Source organism: Bacillus rossius, chromosome 1 (assembly GCF_032445375.1).
Source record: "Bacillus rossius redtenbacheri isolate Brsri chromosome 1, Brsri_v3, whole genome shotgun sequence".
Classification (NCBI taxonomy): Eukaryota; Metazoa; Arthropoda; class Insecta; order Phasmatodea; family Bacillidae; genus Bacillus; species Bacillus rossius.
In genome coordinates this window covers 109,431,054-109,449,501 of record NC_086330.1, presented here as the reverse complement: position 1 = coordinate 109,449,501, position 18,448 = coordinate 109,431,054, and the positions used below count along the sequence as shown (strand labels likewise).

General features: G+C 34.7%; 1 protein-coding gene across 2 annotated transcripts in view; it reads left to right on the top strand.

The window, feature by feature from the left end:
- Positions 1-17,668, top strand: part of LOC134541941 (transmembrane protein 184B) — a 106,892-nt gene extending 89,224 nt beyond the window's left edge. The window contains exons 8-9 of one of the 2 annotated variants that reach the window (XM_063385697.1): positions 4,855-4,939; positions 17,273-17,668. In XM_063385697.1, the coding sequence (XP_063241767.1) occupies positions 4,855-4,939; positions 17,273-17,475 (288 nt within the window). In that variant the 3' untranslated portion in view covers positions 17,476-17,668. Of the gene's footprint in view, positions 1-4,854; positions 4,940-10,518; positions 12,916-17,272 lie in introns of those variants that run through there. The other variant, XM_063385705.1, reaches the window with a different exon arrangement.
- Positions 17,669-18,448: the final 780 nt, after the last annotated feature.

Genomic DNA, 18,448 nt, shown 5'->3' with positions numbered 1-18,448 from the left:
TTTACTCAGATATTCGTTCAAAAGCTATATTCACTTATTCTTCTCGTCCCATATATGTTTCTTTTTGAATATATATTATATTTTCTTTTATTCTTGTTCCTGTGCAATAATGAAACCTCCCTCTTATGTTTTACTACCCATTTCAATTCTTTTTGATCACACACAGTTTATCTCGCAAATACAGTAAACTCCCGGTATATCGCGCCCCGATTGATCATGGAATCGGGTATATCGCAGGTCAAACCATGTCCCCCAGTCAGAAATGAATAATAATAATGGAATAAATGGTTGACAGCCGATTAGGATAATTTTGCGTTGTAACTAACAAACTAAGCATCGGGCAGAAAAAAGCCTAGGCGTAGAAAATGTCCGCAGTAAAATTATAAACAAGATATCTCCGTACATTATTCCTCTATCTTGTAGGGTTTTCAAATTATGGTCCAATCCAGCCCAGTGATATTTTCTGAAACACTAGTTCTTAACGTCGCTTTATCTCACAAATGAAGCATCGGACAGGGGACCTGATAGAGCCCACCGTCCAGCGACATTATCCAGCGTGACTCAGCTGGGGATTGATGTTGGATAGGCTTGGTTGTCGGCAAGCGCTGGGTAGGGAGAGGCGAGCCGAGAATATGGAGAGAGGTAGAGATTAGAGCGGGCAGAAACACAACGAGGGGGAGTGGGGGAGGGAATGTGTTCCCGCAGCACACAGGCAGAGCATGAGTCACTTGACTGAGCAGCGTCCCTGCGTACAAGGCAAAATCAGGTAGTCCGGTGTTTAAAATTCCACTCCAGAATCTTAATTGGTACTTTACTGGACATCTGTATATAAATGTTTTGTTACAACTTAAACCTACAGACGTAATATTATTGGGTAATTCATTGTATTATACACGTTCATCTTTTTAATTTGGTATAATGTTTTAACATTAAATAGTAAAGTAAATCAGCTAGGGTATTTTTAATCTTTGCCCAGGAATTCCCAGTGGTCCAATACTTACGTGAACCATACTGTACCACTTTTGCCGTGAGGTAGTAAACAAGTCCCGGAAATGTTTATGTGTAGCGGTCTTCCGACCTTTAACCAGAGGCTGGGGAATATAACACTTGCCGATCCGAGCCACACACACTCAGCAACTCGACACAGCGTTTGGTGAAATAAATAAAGACAAAGTTTAACACGGTTTTTAATACGACGTCACTGATTGCGCTAAAATTAAATTGGCGCAATTTTTGTTTCCCACATGTGACCATTTATAATTTACTGTAAGCATGGATAATAAAGTTTAACCACTTGACACGATAGACGATTCTTTATTTTTTATAGTACGAATGCTAGAATCGTTTTTTCCTTTATCTGCGGCCTGCTTCTGCAAAAGACAAGCTATCTGTAAGTAAATCTAGAATTTTTATTTTGTCAATCAAACTCGGTACTTTGCGATTCATATTCAGTTTGAAGTATCACTACGGCCTTTCTTTTTAGAAGACTTTGACCACAGAATCGTGTGTAACCGCACACACTGCACTTACTTTGTTACGGACACTGACGAAGCAGATACTGTGGCTGACACCACAAGACTGGCAGCAGCAGCTTGTGTGCCGCACGTGTATGGCGGCGTGGCGCGCTCGTAGGCCGTGCGACAAACTGTGTGCGGCACGCGGAAAAATAAAAACAATTCAACATTTAATATTTATCTTTAAAATTTATTATTTTTATTTTTTCACCAGCGTTTAGTGAAAACTGCGGATGCAAAGTCCGCACATAGGCGGGCTGTCTATACTGTGCGTGCTTGCCGACCTATTAGAACACAGGCGGTGTTTTATGCCTTTTGACCTTGGTCACATCGAAACATCGCGGTTATGCAACAACGCAGGTAAAAGTTATGTCTCCCGACAACCGCGTTAAATAGGGAGTGTACTGTACAAGTATTTTTGGAACAATTTTATTTACCACAATAGCATATATACATTATTGAAAAGTAAAGGAATACTGAATTATTGGTATAAACAATTTAGTCTAAAAGAAATATTGGCTAAAAACTGGGAAAATACAGTTCAGTCATCACTATCAGGTGTTCTGTTCATTGCACAGTCTGAGCACACAATTTTTGCATGTTGCAGACACAACCACTTATTGCATTTTATGCAATGATATTTGGTAAGGCGAGTTTTCTTTGTGGTAGAACAAGGTTCACATCTTTTCCTCTTCCCATATTCTTCTCTGCCTGATTCGATCTTCTCCTGTTCATTTCGCCCTTGTAACCTCAGTTGCAATGACGATGGAATCCCTCTGGTACTTTGTGCTCGATGCTCTATATGCTCGGCTGTCAAATCTCGCACTAACTGTTTCAGAAACTGTCTCCTATATTTGCTTTCATTTTTGTTGCCCAAATAAATAACTTGAGCATTTACAGCTGCAATATTCAACATGCTGTAAAACACTACCATCGGCCAGCGCCTTGTATTTCTAGCAACGTTGTAAGTTGCAGTCATTTCATCCAAGACATCGACACCTGATTTGGTAGCATTATAAAACGTTATGATTTCTGGTTTCCTAAGGTCACCCCTCTCTTCATCAATTGCTGCATTATAATGAAGGCTTGACATAAGAACAACTGTTTTTCCCTTTTTTGGCACATATGACACTAAAGTCATTTCATTTCGAAAGCCAAAGATGCTACTTCGTGGCTCTCTATCTCTAGCAGAAACAAATTCAACAGGCAGCTCTCGCTTATTTTTCCTAATGGTGCCAACGTAACTAAGCTTATGTTTTTTCAACTTTTCTACGAGTTCCACACTAGTAAACCAATTATCACCAGTTATATTTCTACCACTACCATAAATATGTTCTGAAAGCCTCATGACAATTTTGCTACCACTGTTGCCATTTTTGAATGGCCCATCAGGCTGCTGTCCAACATACACTTCAAGATTGCTCGCATAATACATTTTTGCATCCACCAGAGCGAAAATTTTGATCCCATACTTAGCTGGTTTTGATGGGATATATTGTCGAAATCCACATCGCCCTCTAAAAGCTTCCAGTTTCTCATCAATTGTTACATTTTCTCCAAGAGAATAGCATGCCTTACAGTTATCAACAAATTGTGTAAAAATATGACGCACTGCAGCCAATTTATCAGTTTTCTTTCTTAGTTCTCTTGTGTCCTTGTCGTCAAAGCGCATGCAGCGAATAAAAAAACAGAATCTATTGACGGACATCACAGTACGAAACATCTCGACACCCATTCCATCTGAACTCCACAAATCTCTTACATGTAGCCGGTTGTTTTGCAGCAAACCCGCCAGGTATAGTAAGCCAATGAATGCTTTTATCTCTATTTTATTGGTATTCTTGTAGTCTCTTTTCCGAGAATATTTCCCCTTGATAGAATCTATGTACTGGTTTGTTTGTTCAACAATAATGTTTAGCATAGAATCATCAATGATACAATACCAAGAATCCTCTGGTGTTTTGCAGCCTACAGCTTTACCACGAACTCCTGGTAGATGAACAAGCAAGTTGTGTGATCTGGTTCTGGTGTTCCTAGCTGGCTCACGAGCACTCCATTTGGAATTATCTTTCCCTAAAAAGAAAGTGCATGAAATGGAAATAATTATTATAACACATGAATGAAAAAACAACTAAGAGTGCAACATTTCTCTATACTGGATTGTAAAGCAATGTAAAATGGTGAAATAATCTACACAAAAAATGATATATTGGAGCACATTTATTCAGTGACATAAGAAATAAAAAAAATCAATATTCATTTTTCAAATTTTATGTTACTACAGGAAAAAAAAATTACCTGTATAAATTGAACTACAGTGCCGTGGTTCTTCATCAGCGACACTCTCATCAACTTCACATTCATGGTCAGTGTCAGAATTTTCCACTCTTTCTTCAACAAAATCACTATCTGAACCAGAGCTATCGCTAAAATTGTCATCTTCGCTATCGCTATCATGTGCGAACAACAAACGGTGCAATTCTTCGACGTCTCTTTCTTTAGACAGGTCGAAAATACAACCAGTTCGCCCCATTTCAATTTCTTCACTGAGCTCGCACAACTACACGCAATGTATCTCTCAGATACAATACTGCTATCTACGTGCTGAGAAAAGGAGTAACTTGGGTACCCCCCTGACACCAAAAGCAGTATCATATTCTGATAAGGTACCCAAAATATCAGTGTTGTAACACAATTCATTTAAAAATAAACTCAAGAAAACAAAGGCATGTATCTGTCAGATCGATTGCTTGTGACGTAGGGTTAAGTGCCCAGTATGAAGGGCACAAGTCAACTTGGTTTGCATATGACTCATGCCCTTTATACTGATCACTATAGAAATATACTTGTAATTAAATAATAATAATAACCAAGGTGCAACATCAGCGCTAAAGCTTATTCATGTTTTTTTTGTTCTTTTTCTGTTATTTTTCTGAGTCATTTGTAGTTTTTATTTAACTAATATTATACCTGTTATGTATTGAGACTGTTGGGTTTGAGTAAAGTATTTAGGTAGATTAAGTTGGTAGCTAGGGTGTGTATATGTGGCAACGTGGTGAATGACTTGTGTGTTGTGTACGCCGAGCTGCACGGAAAATTGATGCTGTGTAACGGTCACCACGATAGATGGACATGACAATTTTTAGCGTGGTTAGGTGTAGAATACAACAATACCCAAGTATATATTTAGTTATGCTCAGTTTTCACACCAGTTGTTACATAATGATATTTTTTGGCTCACAAATAATTAGATGAGTATTATGAAAATAATATTATTGTTACCATGTTTATTATTGTTACCATGTTTTATTTCTGACGTTTTCTTATCGCTGGTTTACAGGAAACTATTAACCCCAAAGACATCATGACTGATGCCATTCACAATTTCCATCCACAATATCAGCAGTATACTCAGTACAGTTCAGGTGAGTTTATCTTGCATTTTTTATCATTAGTAAATATATTTATGACTCCCTTGTTAAGTATATTTCCTAAGCACTCTTGTATATACATCCTTTCTGCATTTATTCACATAATTTTCAGTTCCTAATTTTAGTTTTTTTTTTTTTTTTTTTTTTTGTGAAATGTTTATTTTAGGGGTGTGCCAGTCAGCTTATAAGTAGATTCTGATAAAAACAGCGTATCCAGAGATTCATAACCTCTGATTCAGTTTTATTCTGATTTATTGCAGTAATTTGCAAGTTCAGTGTAGCCATAATTGGCAAAACTCTTTTTAACATTTCTTAATACAGGTATTCAGTATGAATAAATACAATACTTCTGAAGTAAAAAAAAAAACAATATAAAGGTGGAGGAGAAGTGAGCATTTGTTTCCAATTCATTTAAAACTTGCCTGTTCAATTTTTTGATATGTTGGTGGTTGGAATACAGTTGGTTGCACGATATTGAAAATTGTTCAGCTGTTTGGGTTGATACACGTGATGAATACAGCGACGATGTGGCGGAAAGAAAAGCATGCCAGAAATATGCACTGGCTTGATGTTTCAAATAACATTATGCTTATTTGTCATATAAATATGTGTGTTTATTATGTAATTTAAATACAGTAATAATGCGTTAGCCCTATATAGGCTTATAGCATGAGCATGAGCCAAGTAACTAATTGTTTGGAGAGAAGAAATGAGACACAGCTCACGGTGGTCGGATAAAAGGATCTTGCAAGATGTTCTCCAGTAGTTCCAATACTACTTGATAAGTATGGTTTACACATATTATCGTAAAAACTATAAAATCAATTTACCTGCTGAGCTAAGCCTCATATACATATACAGTAAAACCTCGTTAATAAAATACCGGTTATTTCAAAGTTCCCGTTTATTCGAACACTTTTAATTCCCCTTCAGACTGGGATAGCATATTTAATGTCAATCAATATGGTTAATACGAAATATTCGTTATTATGTATTACGAAGTAACCTCACATCCGCTCACATAGTGTACTATTGTTTTATTATCGGATAAACCGAATGAAATTTTAGAACAAGAATCGCACACATTAATCACGTGCACGCAGCTTCACTATAATTCTGTTAACGGCAAATAATTTGTACGGTAAATGGTCTACAGTCAAACGAAACCTCTATCGAACTCACATGTATCGATTGTCCGTGTTTATCGTATACTTTCTACGGTCCCGGCAAAATTGCCATACAACTAAGGTTAAAAAAGTCTGCTTGTACCGATGTTCGAATTATCGTTTTGTCCGCATTGATCGTACAAAATATGTGGTCTCGTCACTACAAATTATAATAGATGTTCGTTTAACCATAAAGATTTTGCAGAAATAACCATTTCTTAGAAAGAAACCGTCATAAAAACAGTAACGATAGTATACAGTAGTAAAAATCAACTTAAATCTGCAGCCAAGTAATGGAGCACGTAAATATGAAGAAAAGACAAATGAACAACAACTTACGAAGAAATTAGATGATGTACCATAACTACAGTACAAACCCAATTGTTATCCTAAGATAATTACCATAAAAAGAACTAAAGATTCTTTGTCGATACCATAATTACTACAGAAGCACGATAGCTACCACATTTGCACTACAGTTACCGTAACAACCCAGATGTATATTTACCGTGACGGTAATGTATTTATTTATGACATATTAAAAATAAAGAACATTATTGAAAAATAGGATGTTAAATTTTTATATTTACGTTTGGCACATGTTGCGAAGAAATAATGTGATCTGAAAAAATGCAGTACTACTACGAAAAGCGAAAAGGGTAATCGTGGAATTTTAGGTTATGGCAGTCTCTCTCGTTTTTCAGTAATATCGGCCGGAAATTAACAAGCGTATCGGAAGTCAGCAGAAATGCCGATTCAACTAAATATTGGCAAAATCGGCTTCTTCAGTACAGCTCTACATTTGATGACATGAGTAAACATATTTCAGACTTCAGGATATTGAAAAAGACTTTAATTTCCATGTAGATTTATTGTGCGTATGTTTTTTTTTTGCAAGTGTAAATTGAATTAAGTAAAATACTTCCATTTTTATTTATTTTTCAACTGATTTAACTTTAATGACAAGTAACTGATATATTTCTGACACTAATTTTGAGGTTGAAATATTTTTTAAAAATTCTTAGAGTGAAGTCCACTTCAGCATTAATTGTCTTGGAAAATGTTCTAGCTGCTAGTGATGCCTTGTTTTCCTTCGACAAACTTTGCAGTGCAGTAAAGGACATTTATGCAACTAAAAAAGTGCAGAAAAAAATCAATGAATTTTTCAAGCCTCTTTAATTCTCTATTTGACTAATTTTCGAGTAAAAAATCAATACTTGATTTTGTCGATTATTATTAATGTGAGCATATGCACCTGTTAATACAAACCTCGTAATTACAAACTGCAAAATTTTAGGTCCCTTCAGGTTTGTATTAGAGAGGTTTCACTGTATAAAAGTGGGACAGATGTGCATTTCTTATAGAAACATGACAATTCAGGTCTCATTCCACATCTATCCAATATGGACTTCCAAAAATTGAAACAGTTTTTAGTTATAAATTATTGTATAACATAATAGACTATTTAAAAATATCATACACTTGACTAGGACAAGAACGTAATGTAAGGTCGCTTTAGGGCTGCTTGCAATCAGATTAATATCATAGCAATAACTTTGTAGGTTAATCAAAATTCGAGAAATTCTTTCCTTTGCCTCAAATTAAGACTTTGTAAGCAACCCACGAAGTCTCGTCAGCATAGAGAATTAGAGGTTTATGACTTAAGAGGGATGAAGCAATAAAAATGGAGCTTCAGTGGGTTGCATATGGTGAAGAAACAGGGACATCTAAGAACATCCACCTGCTGACAGAAAAATATGCAACATTTCCAACTTGAGCAAAATCTTGATTTGCCACTGCTGGGAAACAAAACCACATTACCTGGGTTAGGGGAAGGGGGAGGATGGTTCGACCATTAATCTCCCATAATCCCTCCTCCCTTTCCTTTTCAATTTGACAAGATGTATACATATAATGCAGGGTGTCTACAGGTTACAAAAAGTAACTAAACTGAAGGAGTGGCCACGAAAGTCGTATACAAGTCCGGAAATAAACAATAACTGAGCTGGAAGTCACAAAACTATAATTTCTAGGAGCCGTTTGCCAACGTGAATTTATTTGACTTAGGTCAGTTTACAGTTGCACATGTCCACTTAAATAATATGGAAATATATCTCTGAAAAGGTTTAAAGTTTTCTAATGTGAGAATCTGCATATTCCTGGGAGTACATCTATTTAAAGTTATGTTAAATTTTGCTTAACACAGTAGAACCTTGTTATAATGTTTTTCAAGAGGGCATAAGGAAAAAAAAAACATAAGCAAGAAGACGTTATAAGCAGGAAATAGCAATTTAGCACTTGTCAGTGCTTGAACTTTTTACCAATGGACTCATAGAGTTACATAAGATAAAGAAATTTAATTTTAAAACCACTGTTGGATACAGGGATGCTTAAATTTGCTTAACCAAGCAAACAATTTTCAAATTCGTTGTGCTTCTAGCTTTTTTTTTATTTGTCTTTTAAGATACAGTGCCACATTTATATAAGATTGTCTCAAGATTCATGATAATGACGTTTAGAGTGGGAATTCCTTCGCCACTTGAAAAATATGTAATTTTGGGATTTTTACCTACAGGTGAATTAAATTTAACTCTTTATCAGCAATAGAAAACTTTTCTTTGTCATCACAGAATAGTTGGCAAACTAAAATGTTGTAGGACTATGTACATAGTACATCTGAAAAAGTATATATATAAATAAAATAAAACTAGTATGGCAAAGAATAGAAGGATATGTTTCTTTTTCAAGACGAGTGTGCCAACAGACACTTAACTGCGAACATTATGTACCTTTGATATATTGAATACATAATGTTGTCAAGCACCAATGATAATTTCATCAGAAATAAATCAATGAATAATATCAGTTTTTTTTTTTTTTAGTATTAATTACAGGACTTTATCATGAATGAAATCAAGCGCTAGTGTTCAGGCATACCTACATTTTGTTTTTGCATACAATCCTATTTGAGCAGTCTACATCTGTGGTGTATCAGTGATTGTAAACAGAAATGTACATAAAGTGTAAAATAAACCTTTTAACTTGTTAATCTTCAGTCACAAATGGGATAATTGTTGGAATAGTTAGGTTTTTTTTTTTGCAGTTATTGAATTTTAGAAAGCAAATGTTACATACAAGAAATGCACTATTCATGAAACATTATATACAGGAAATAAAGACATTGTCCATATGGGGAAAAATGTTGGGACTTAAAAAATATTATGTTATAAACAGGAAACATTATAAGCAGCAACATGTTACAAGGTTCTGCTGTATATACAAAAATTAACCTGTGGTGAAAATAGTTGTAAGAATTTTTTTTTAAAAAACCCCTGAAAAATGTGCCGAAATTGGTTCACCAGGCATTTATATATACACTGTAATGTCAAAGTTGCACATTGGAAAGAAAGAAGAAGAAAAAAAACGCTCATATTCGAGAGGATTCGTGTCCAAATACTGGTCTGGTCACCGATTCTCAAAGATTGCTTCAGGCAGTACTGGGATGGGTCCTTCCCCAACACCTTGTGTGTAGTTGTGTGTGTGCACGTGTGCGTGTGTGCACTCTCTATCATCTCTAATGACGCCTGTTGATGAAATGCTAAAATCCAAATGAATAAACCAATTTTGATGTAGTCATGCAGTAAAATATAAATATGTACATGCAATAAAATCAAATTAAAATAAATATTAAACATCTAGCTCAGCAGCAACAACCATTAAATTATTATTTTTACTTAAACTCCTCTTTTTCAATTTGATTTTTACTTGTATTCACTTACTCTTCTCCTGAGAAGCAGGAGTAACAACATATTGTGAACTTAGACTTGGTTGGCAGTGCTGGGCGCGGGTGTCTCACGTGTATCTTGTGCAAATACCGGCGATTGAGTGTCCTAGTGTGAAAGGGCTCTAACATAAAAATAAATTTATATAACAGGAAGTAGATTTGGTAACTAGTATTGGATCATAACTACCAACAGAAACTTATTATTACTTATTTGTGTATGGTTTGAACTGTTTGAAATTATGTGAACAGATGCAATAGTGGTTTGTTTGGTCTGGTTATGTATTATAAGTGTAATATTTGTAAACAATGCTTGAAATGCTAAACCTAAATTTATAATGATTTAAATAAAATAATTTATTTATAAATATTTTAAATGTATTATAAATACATAGTTAAATGGTTATTTTGCTTTTTATTTAATGCACAATTTATTTCTCATTATTCTTTATTTTATTATTAAGCATTATTGTTTGCATGAAAAGTAATGTTTCCTAGCTTAAAAAAACAGAATTTCTTCTCTTCACACTTTGTTTAGTTGATTTTGCTTTTTCTTATTTTAATTTATTTGTAGTTGCTTGCTAAAGCCGAGCTGCATTTGTTTCTTTTCTTTTTTTCTTTTCCAGAGCTCAATACAAATCAGCCTTATGAGAAGCTTTGAGCAGTGATGCCTTCTTGTTTTTTGTCTCACTTTGTGGCAGAGCATGGCACCATGCCATCTGCATGCGCTGAACACATCCACACACAACACAAGTTCTTGATACGAGTGCGTGTGGATACTTCAGTCTGTCAACGAATACAAATTAGGTGCTGCATGGACTCTGCAGCGACTGCCGATTTTGTGCTTTTCAAGGATTCACAGATTTTACTTTAAGGGTTCACCACAGCTAGAGAGCAATATTTTGTACTTAATAAACTGTAGTGGCTAAGTGTAAAATTCCACTTTGACAGCAATATTTGTTGTAAGCAGTTAGTGAGCAGTTTGGCCTGGTAGACTAACTTTATGAAGATATAATCATCACACACAGGAACTATGTATCTTAATGATTATACTTTTTGGTTGATAAATCAAAACTAGATCTACTAAAATTTCAATTTTTATGTTTTGACAAATGGAAATTCTTTTATCAAGTTATAATTACTTCACTGACTTGGAGGAGAGTAAAAAAAGGTAAACCAAATAATATTTTCCTAGCCAGGGTACATCCATTCTTTTTATTTATGTTGGAAGACCAATCTCATTAAGTGGCATACAAAAATTACTTTTGATGCATTTCTATTTAGAGTTAACAGACATGTTAAAATAACCATTCTTGGCAATGCCAGCGAGGTGCTGGCATTATGTACTATCTTACACACATCAGTCACATCACTACTATTGTCACAAGCCAAGGTTAAGTTATGAATAGGTTCTAGGGCGTGAGTAAACAGGTGTAATAGACATTTTCATCCTTTCAGGACAGACGAACGTGTACTCCACTAGACTTGCACCCTTAAACCTTTCATTCGTTTATCTCTCGCGTGCTGCCTCTCTGACTTCACAAGCACAAAATGTGCAAATTTACTTAAAAGAGAAAAGTTTTTTGAAATCTTGCAACAGTCACTTAATAAATTCCATCTTCTTTTGTATATATTTTATTCCACTTCAGCACAGAGCATGTGAAAGTGTTGTGTTGCACCAGGAGACGGTTAAACAAAATCTCTCGTATTAATAAATAAGTTAAGTGAAGTTTTAGTCATTATTGATTTATGAAGGGAAAAAAATCACAAACATGTGTAGCATGGTATAGCTCAGAAAGCTCTATTTTCAACATAATAGTTTTTTTCCTTCTTCCTTATATATATATATATATATATATATATATATATATATATATATATATATATTTTTTTTTTTTTTTTTTCTTGGAACAATTTCATATTTATTGTTTGTGTTCAAAACAACGATACAAATCATTAAAAAATTTTCTGCACAAAAGTTTTGGTTTACAATAAGGACAAGGTATATTTTGTGAAAGCTGTAACAGGTGTTTTATCAGTGTATTATGACTCACTTAAATATTTTCTTATTTGAACTTTTACTTTTATTTAACTTATACAGTTAAATACCATACATTAATATTAATTGTATAAGTTTATAGAGAAACTTCATACTAGAAGCATATAATAATTGGTTGAAGAAATTGTAGTCATATATTTACAGCAGCATTAATTTATTTTTAAAAAAGTGTTTTTTTATATATATTAATAATTCAAATCAGTAAACATTGTATTGTATTTAGCATAATAATTTTAGCAAAACATTAGTTTTGTCTAGATTGGTTTTCTCTTCCTTTTAGTTATTTGAAGTCATTTTTGTGTGACATTGATCAAAAAAAAATTCTTAGGTGTTTTGCTAGTTTATAATAAATGCAGCAGATTAATTATATTGTGAAACTACAAAAAAAAAAAAAAATAGTTTTATTTATGAATATTAAGGGTGCTTTCATAATTTTTGAATAGCATTTAATTTTTGTTAAAAATTTGTAGTTAACTGCAGTTCAGTAAGCCATAAAGTAATACTAATTAATTTAATATTATACTGTCAAAGATTTTTTTGTAAATGGTTAGGAATTGCCTTTCAGTTTTTACTTAATGCCAGAAACAGTGTAAAATAATTGTACAGTACATGAAATTGGCACCATAACGAAAACATGTAGCATGATTTAAAGCTAGTAAATGTTGTAGTAATTATCTGTATAATAATGATCTCTGCTAAGTTTAATTTACATTCCTAAATAGTTTTCTTACTAAAAAAACATGTTATATATAAGATTATCATTTATTTTTTCATATTTTATACTGTATATTCATCCTTTTTTTGTATAATATTATTAAATTTTTTATTTTTAGTTTGGAAATGGTTTTGTTTATAATTGTTGTATTCAATATACCTAGAGTTTTGTGTTTAATTTCTTTGTTTGTAAAGGTTGATGAATTAAACTTTGTATCAATATTTTGCATAAAGCTCACAGTAAACAGCACTCAACCTCCTTTTATTTCAGTACACAAAAATTTTATTCATGGAATTTTTTTTTGGTATTGTGTCTTAATACTTTTTAGTGAAATAATTTCTAAAAATATTGTGGCATGCAAACTTGGATGGTTTACAATTATATTCATAAATAATACGCACATTTCAAATGGTTTTAAAAGTCTATATATGTATTTAAGTTTTAAGGTCCTTTGTTATAATTTCTTTCTGTTTGTGATGGATCTGTCATAAACTACTGGTTTGTTTGATTAGTTTTTTCATTATGGCAGAGAAACATGTACCAACAACTTTCTCAGTGAATATTTACAGTAAAAAGATGAAAAGCATTATTGTGTAACACTGTCCCATCCCTTCGACACTAAGGCACCCTAGGAACGTGGCACAAGACAATGTGATGGGGGAAAAGTAAGTTTAGGTTCCCTCTCATGTTCAATATTTATTTCAGGAATGAAGGTATTGAGATAAATACAATTACAATCCAAAATAGGAGAGATACAAAAGTCAAAATAAAATTTACTTAAGTTCTGGAAATGGTTTTTGCTGCCTTCAAAATGTGACATGTGCATGAATGTAATACTTGTGCAATTAAATGCATTTATACAAACTATTCAATACATTAACCTATGCACACACACTGCCTCTAACAATTGACAAAGATAAGTCAGCCAACCAGACACATAAAAATGGAAACGGCAAAATAAACTGTAACACAATGGCCTTCAAAGCAAACCGAGATAAGATTGCTTAAGAAAAATGCAAAAGAAAGGCGAAGGCTGGAAAAAATTTCTGAATATAACTGCAATGCCAGAAGTGGCACTCTTACAGCCCTACATCACCCAACAATAGGAAAACAAACTACACATCCAGACATACTTTCAAAAGGGCAGACCTAAGAGTAATCCAAGGAAATTACAAGGTCCTTGTCTCTAATCCTGCCAACACACACACTGCCCCATGCAAGTAAGGATGCAAGAGTAACTTTACCTACGTGACACACTAGCTTGCAGCCAACAACTTGCTTTCAGCTGTCCTCCACAGTGACCCGCTGGTAAGCGAATGCCGCGCCAGCGCCACACAACTAGAGGCGTTAAGTCCAGGTGTGCTGAACCAGGAAGGGAAGGGGAAGGCACACATCACAGACAAGGAGAGTAGAGGCTCATGGCTGGTGGTCTACATAAGACCGCAGAGGCATTAACCCAGAGCTGTGACACTACTGAATGTTACTTAAAATGTTTTGTCCTTTGAACAAGCTTAAGTAATTTTTTTTTTCATTATTTATAATAAAGCTTTAATTTTTTTTTTTAATGATTCTTGCAATGGAGAATTTTGATATTGCTGGTTTACACTGTATGTCATAGAGAAACCATGAGAATAGACAAGGAAGATGGATACACAAACACAGAAAACAAGCTTATGTCAGCCATGTCAACAGTTAAATTAATAGACAGCACAGAGAATTCCATGGAAGGAATTAGAAACACTATCACAGCACAGAAAACCACAGTGGGCTGACAAGAAAAGAAAAGAAAAGAAAAGTAACGAATACTTTGGACAAAAGAGTGACAGAGGAACTCAACAGATAAACTGGAGAACATAGTGATGCACAGGCTAACCCAGAAATGAAACTTAAAAATATTCTGAACAATATAACAGCATGTCCAAAATATTGTTCTTGTTTCATCGCTGCCAATTCATTGAACACTGGCTGATTATTGCTTGTTTTTCTGTGTTTCTTTTCCATTGACATACAGTGAAAACCAGCAATGGTGTGTGTCCATAAAAATTATTTAAAACAAATTTTAAAAGTTAGGAATCTAAGGAAATATTTTATGTTTCACATTGTACAGTTTGACAGCAATGATTATTTGGGTAAAATCTATAATTATTAAAAATAGTTGAGCATGTCTGTAATGTCGCCGGGGGTTGTCGGAGTGTTAGAGAGACGTTAAATAAGAAGGGCGCCACTGTGTCTAGGGGGGCACGGACCCTGATGAGACTCTTAACTCTGGGCGTGACGTTGCTCGTGTGGAGACGTGACTCGACCCCCGTACACTGCCTACAGAATAATTGACCTGGGCCCACTCTCAGCAACGGGCACCTATGTAGTAACGTCATGGGCGCTTATGGTGTCCCACGCCAACCTTTAGTGCACACATGGACAAACGAAAAAATACAAGTTTGATAACGCTGTGATTTATTGTAGACTACATGGTACAATTCCCACTTGAGCGTGTTACAAAAGAACTGGAAAATAGGTTGAAACTGTTTAAAAGCCTTGCGGAACGATCGGTTTACGGGCTGTCCGGCCACCACGTGGTCGGACGTTACGTTCGTGGTGATTACTGAATTCCTTACAGATTTCAAGGTAATTAATGAAACAGCTGACCCCCGAAGTAGGCTCCGAGGAAAGGGAAAACGTTAAGAAGAATTACACAGAACAGAATTACCGGGTCAGTATACCGAAGTTAAAGTCCTCGGAGTGCAGAGCACGTACTACCTCAGGTGGTGATGCGAAGCAACTGGGACGAGCAATGGCCGCCGGGGTGTAGGACAACGGTATTGCGCGCTAAGACGGATAGTACCGTTATTCCGAGCCGTATCGCGCCATGACATATTTAATAAAACCAATTAAATTACCAAACACCCTTTTACATTCATGAACCACAACCACGTAATAATTGAATTAAACAAGAAAGAATTAAGTAAAGTTTCAGTAACTGCATGGCCTTCAGCAAGTCTGAGTCTGTAGCGGCCCTTTAGCATTTCTGCTGAAAGGAAAACAAATGAAATTAAGTATTATGCCCAGAAACTTACATACAGAACACTAGGGATAATTAAAGAAATGCAATAATAATAATTAAATATAAATTAGGAGGGAACGAGGCACTGGTTCGACTATGCCTCTTACCGGGCGTTCACTCACGCACACACGCAAACGTCGGCCGCGGGAGATTCAAATGGACAGGACGGAAGAAAGAAGGGTAGGAGGGTGGTAACATATCAGGTTCTAGGGGGCGTAGCCCCGGTGGACGTCATCTGTTAGATGTAGAAGCAAAAAAAAAAAAAGGCAGCACAAGTAAGTACTGACCTACATAACAATGCAACATATGATATTACATGAAGGGTTAACTGATGCCTGAAAGTCCAGGTGCCTGGCTCACCAGAATGCATCTCTCTCTGGGACCATGCAGATGGCTTAATTATTCTTAGATAGACACAATATTATGTTGTGAGCTGCGAGAAAACCTAAATAAGACCCTAAAGCATGTCAATAAACCATTTAGCACCAACATGCAACTAAAATCATTAAGTAAACCAGCAATTTAACAAAACTTAACCCAAATTACAGAATTTTATTCTTTAATATGGTAAATTCGTTAAAAGTGATTTCCTTGGCATGAATTTTGTACCAAAATGTGTGAACTACCTACATGAAATGTAATAAATTAATATTATTTTTTATCTTGTATCTCATTAGTAACACATTTCGTGTTTTAAACACACAAAAAATTTCTGATTTATTATTTTTCTGAGTTTTTCATTTTAGACATATTTATTAGCATTACTAATGATAACGATTTTCTTTGTACAAGCGGATCATGTGTCAGTCAAAATGAGACTATTTTGGTAAAATAAAATAAATATTTTAGTTTCATGTTTGTTGGATAGTACACTATTTTTTTATGAATAAAGACAATGTATAAAAAAACATCCAAATCTCCTGTTTTGAAAACAAAATTGACCTAAAAACCTTGTCCCTATTTATAGGCTGTCATTACTCATGGTTGAAATGCTGGAGAAACTGAAGATAAATTTTCAAAGTCTGGATTAAGCAGCACATTGTCCTATTGTAATAGTGCTTTTTTGTCTTCACTCCACTTTGCTCGGAAATGTTTCAAGGCAGTTGGAGTTAAGTCGGTGGTAGCTTTCTCGGAAGCTGTACTAATGGAATGTATATTTTTATTTAGAACTTTATAACAGTCTATAAAGAAAATAATAGATACTGCACTTGTATTATGAAAACCTAGCTCAGACACATGCATAATAGTACATACACTGTCTTGAAGCAGGAACCAGTACCCAAGGTTAAAATCTTAACTGAATAAAGTTGAGATGTAGTGAATGCTACTGAAGCAACCAAGGGGGCAAGGAGGTTGTGTAGTCATATAATTTTCTTCCCAACAAGGCAATCTGGGGATCGATTCCCTGTGGGGTCAACCTTTTATTCCGTCAATGCTCTGTCCCAGTATCATCTCTAATGACCTCGATGTCAACATCAAGGAAAGGTCTTTGTGACTAGCACTATCACCCTTTCTCGGTTGAACCCGGTGTGTTTTGTGATGTAGGGTCGCATTCCCACCGGGGCATGCGTGTCGGGAGTTACGACCCAGACGACCCTACGCAGGGCGGAGGAGGGGGAGGCGACGGGATCGCGGGGCGTGTGACCACCAAGAGGCATGGCTCGCTGCACAACCAGCGAGTGTCAACCATCAGCCAGAACTACAATGAGAAGACAATGCTGCTCAGCTCCGACGATGAATTCCAGTAACTTCTGCTCTGTCCAGGACGGGAAATTAATGTTGAACATCATTACAAGTTATGTAACAATTATATATACATATATTTTTTTTTTGTCTGTTATTAAGAAAAGCATAGATATTTCTTAGAACTGTCTTGTCACCTGTTTGCAGTGAACATAATATATAGTTGAAGAAATTGGTTTCAACTTTTTCAAGAACACAACTTTGCATATGTAATCACTTGTATTTGGAACCATTTTTAAAATTTATCTTTAAATAAAAACACATTCAAAAGGATTATATTATGCAAAAGATAAAATTAAGGTTAATATTTTTTGCATTTTTAAAAAAAATATATTTTACAGTTGACATCAAGATGTACTTGATTGATTGGTGTTAGTTGCTGTTTTTAGTGACTGAAACTTTATTTTGGTTTTTCCAGTTAATTGTTTTTAAGTTGCCTTCAAATTTATGAGGTAAATTAACACTGCAAAGATTTTGTCTAGCTTTTGTCTTTAGTTGGGATGTACAATAATTTTATATGATACCCAGTGATATTACATCGAATCAATAATATGGAATGTTTATAAAAGCCTTGGATTCTGAGGTTGTAAAGAAAGATTTTTTTCCTTCACATTCTCAAACAAACAAGGAAGTTCTGAAAATTCCACCAGCTGCTGTTCAACTGAACTATTGTTGAGTGAGAGGAGTTTGATTTCCACAACCACAATGTGTAATTTTGTGTATAATTAATTGATTTTCTGTACAATGTTAATTTTAATGCACACATAATATTTGTGTGGAACTTCCGTACCTAATTCTGTATTAGTTTCAATTATTTTATTTAAATTTTTTCTAGTACATACACAATTGTTTGTTAAATTTTGAATAAATAGGTTGGTTTTATTAAATGTATCGAGTATCAAAGTATCGAGGTCATCAAGCTGAAAACCGTACCAAGTACTGAGTATTAAAATTATGGTACTGTCCCAACTTTGCTAC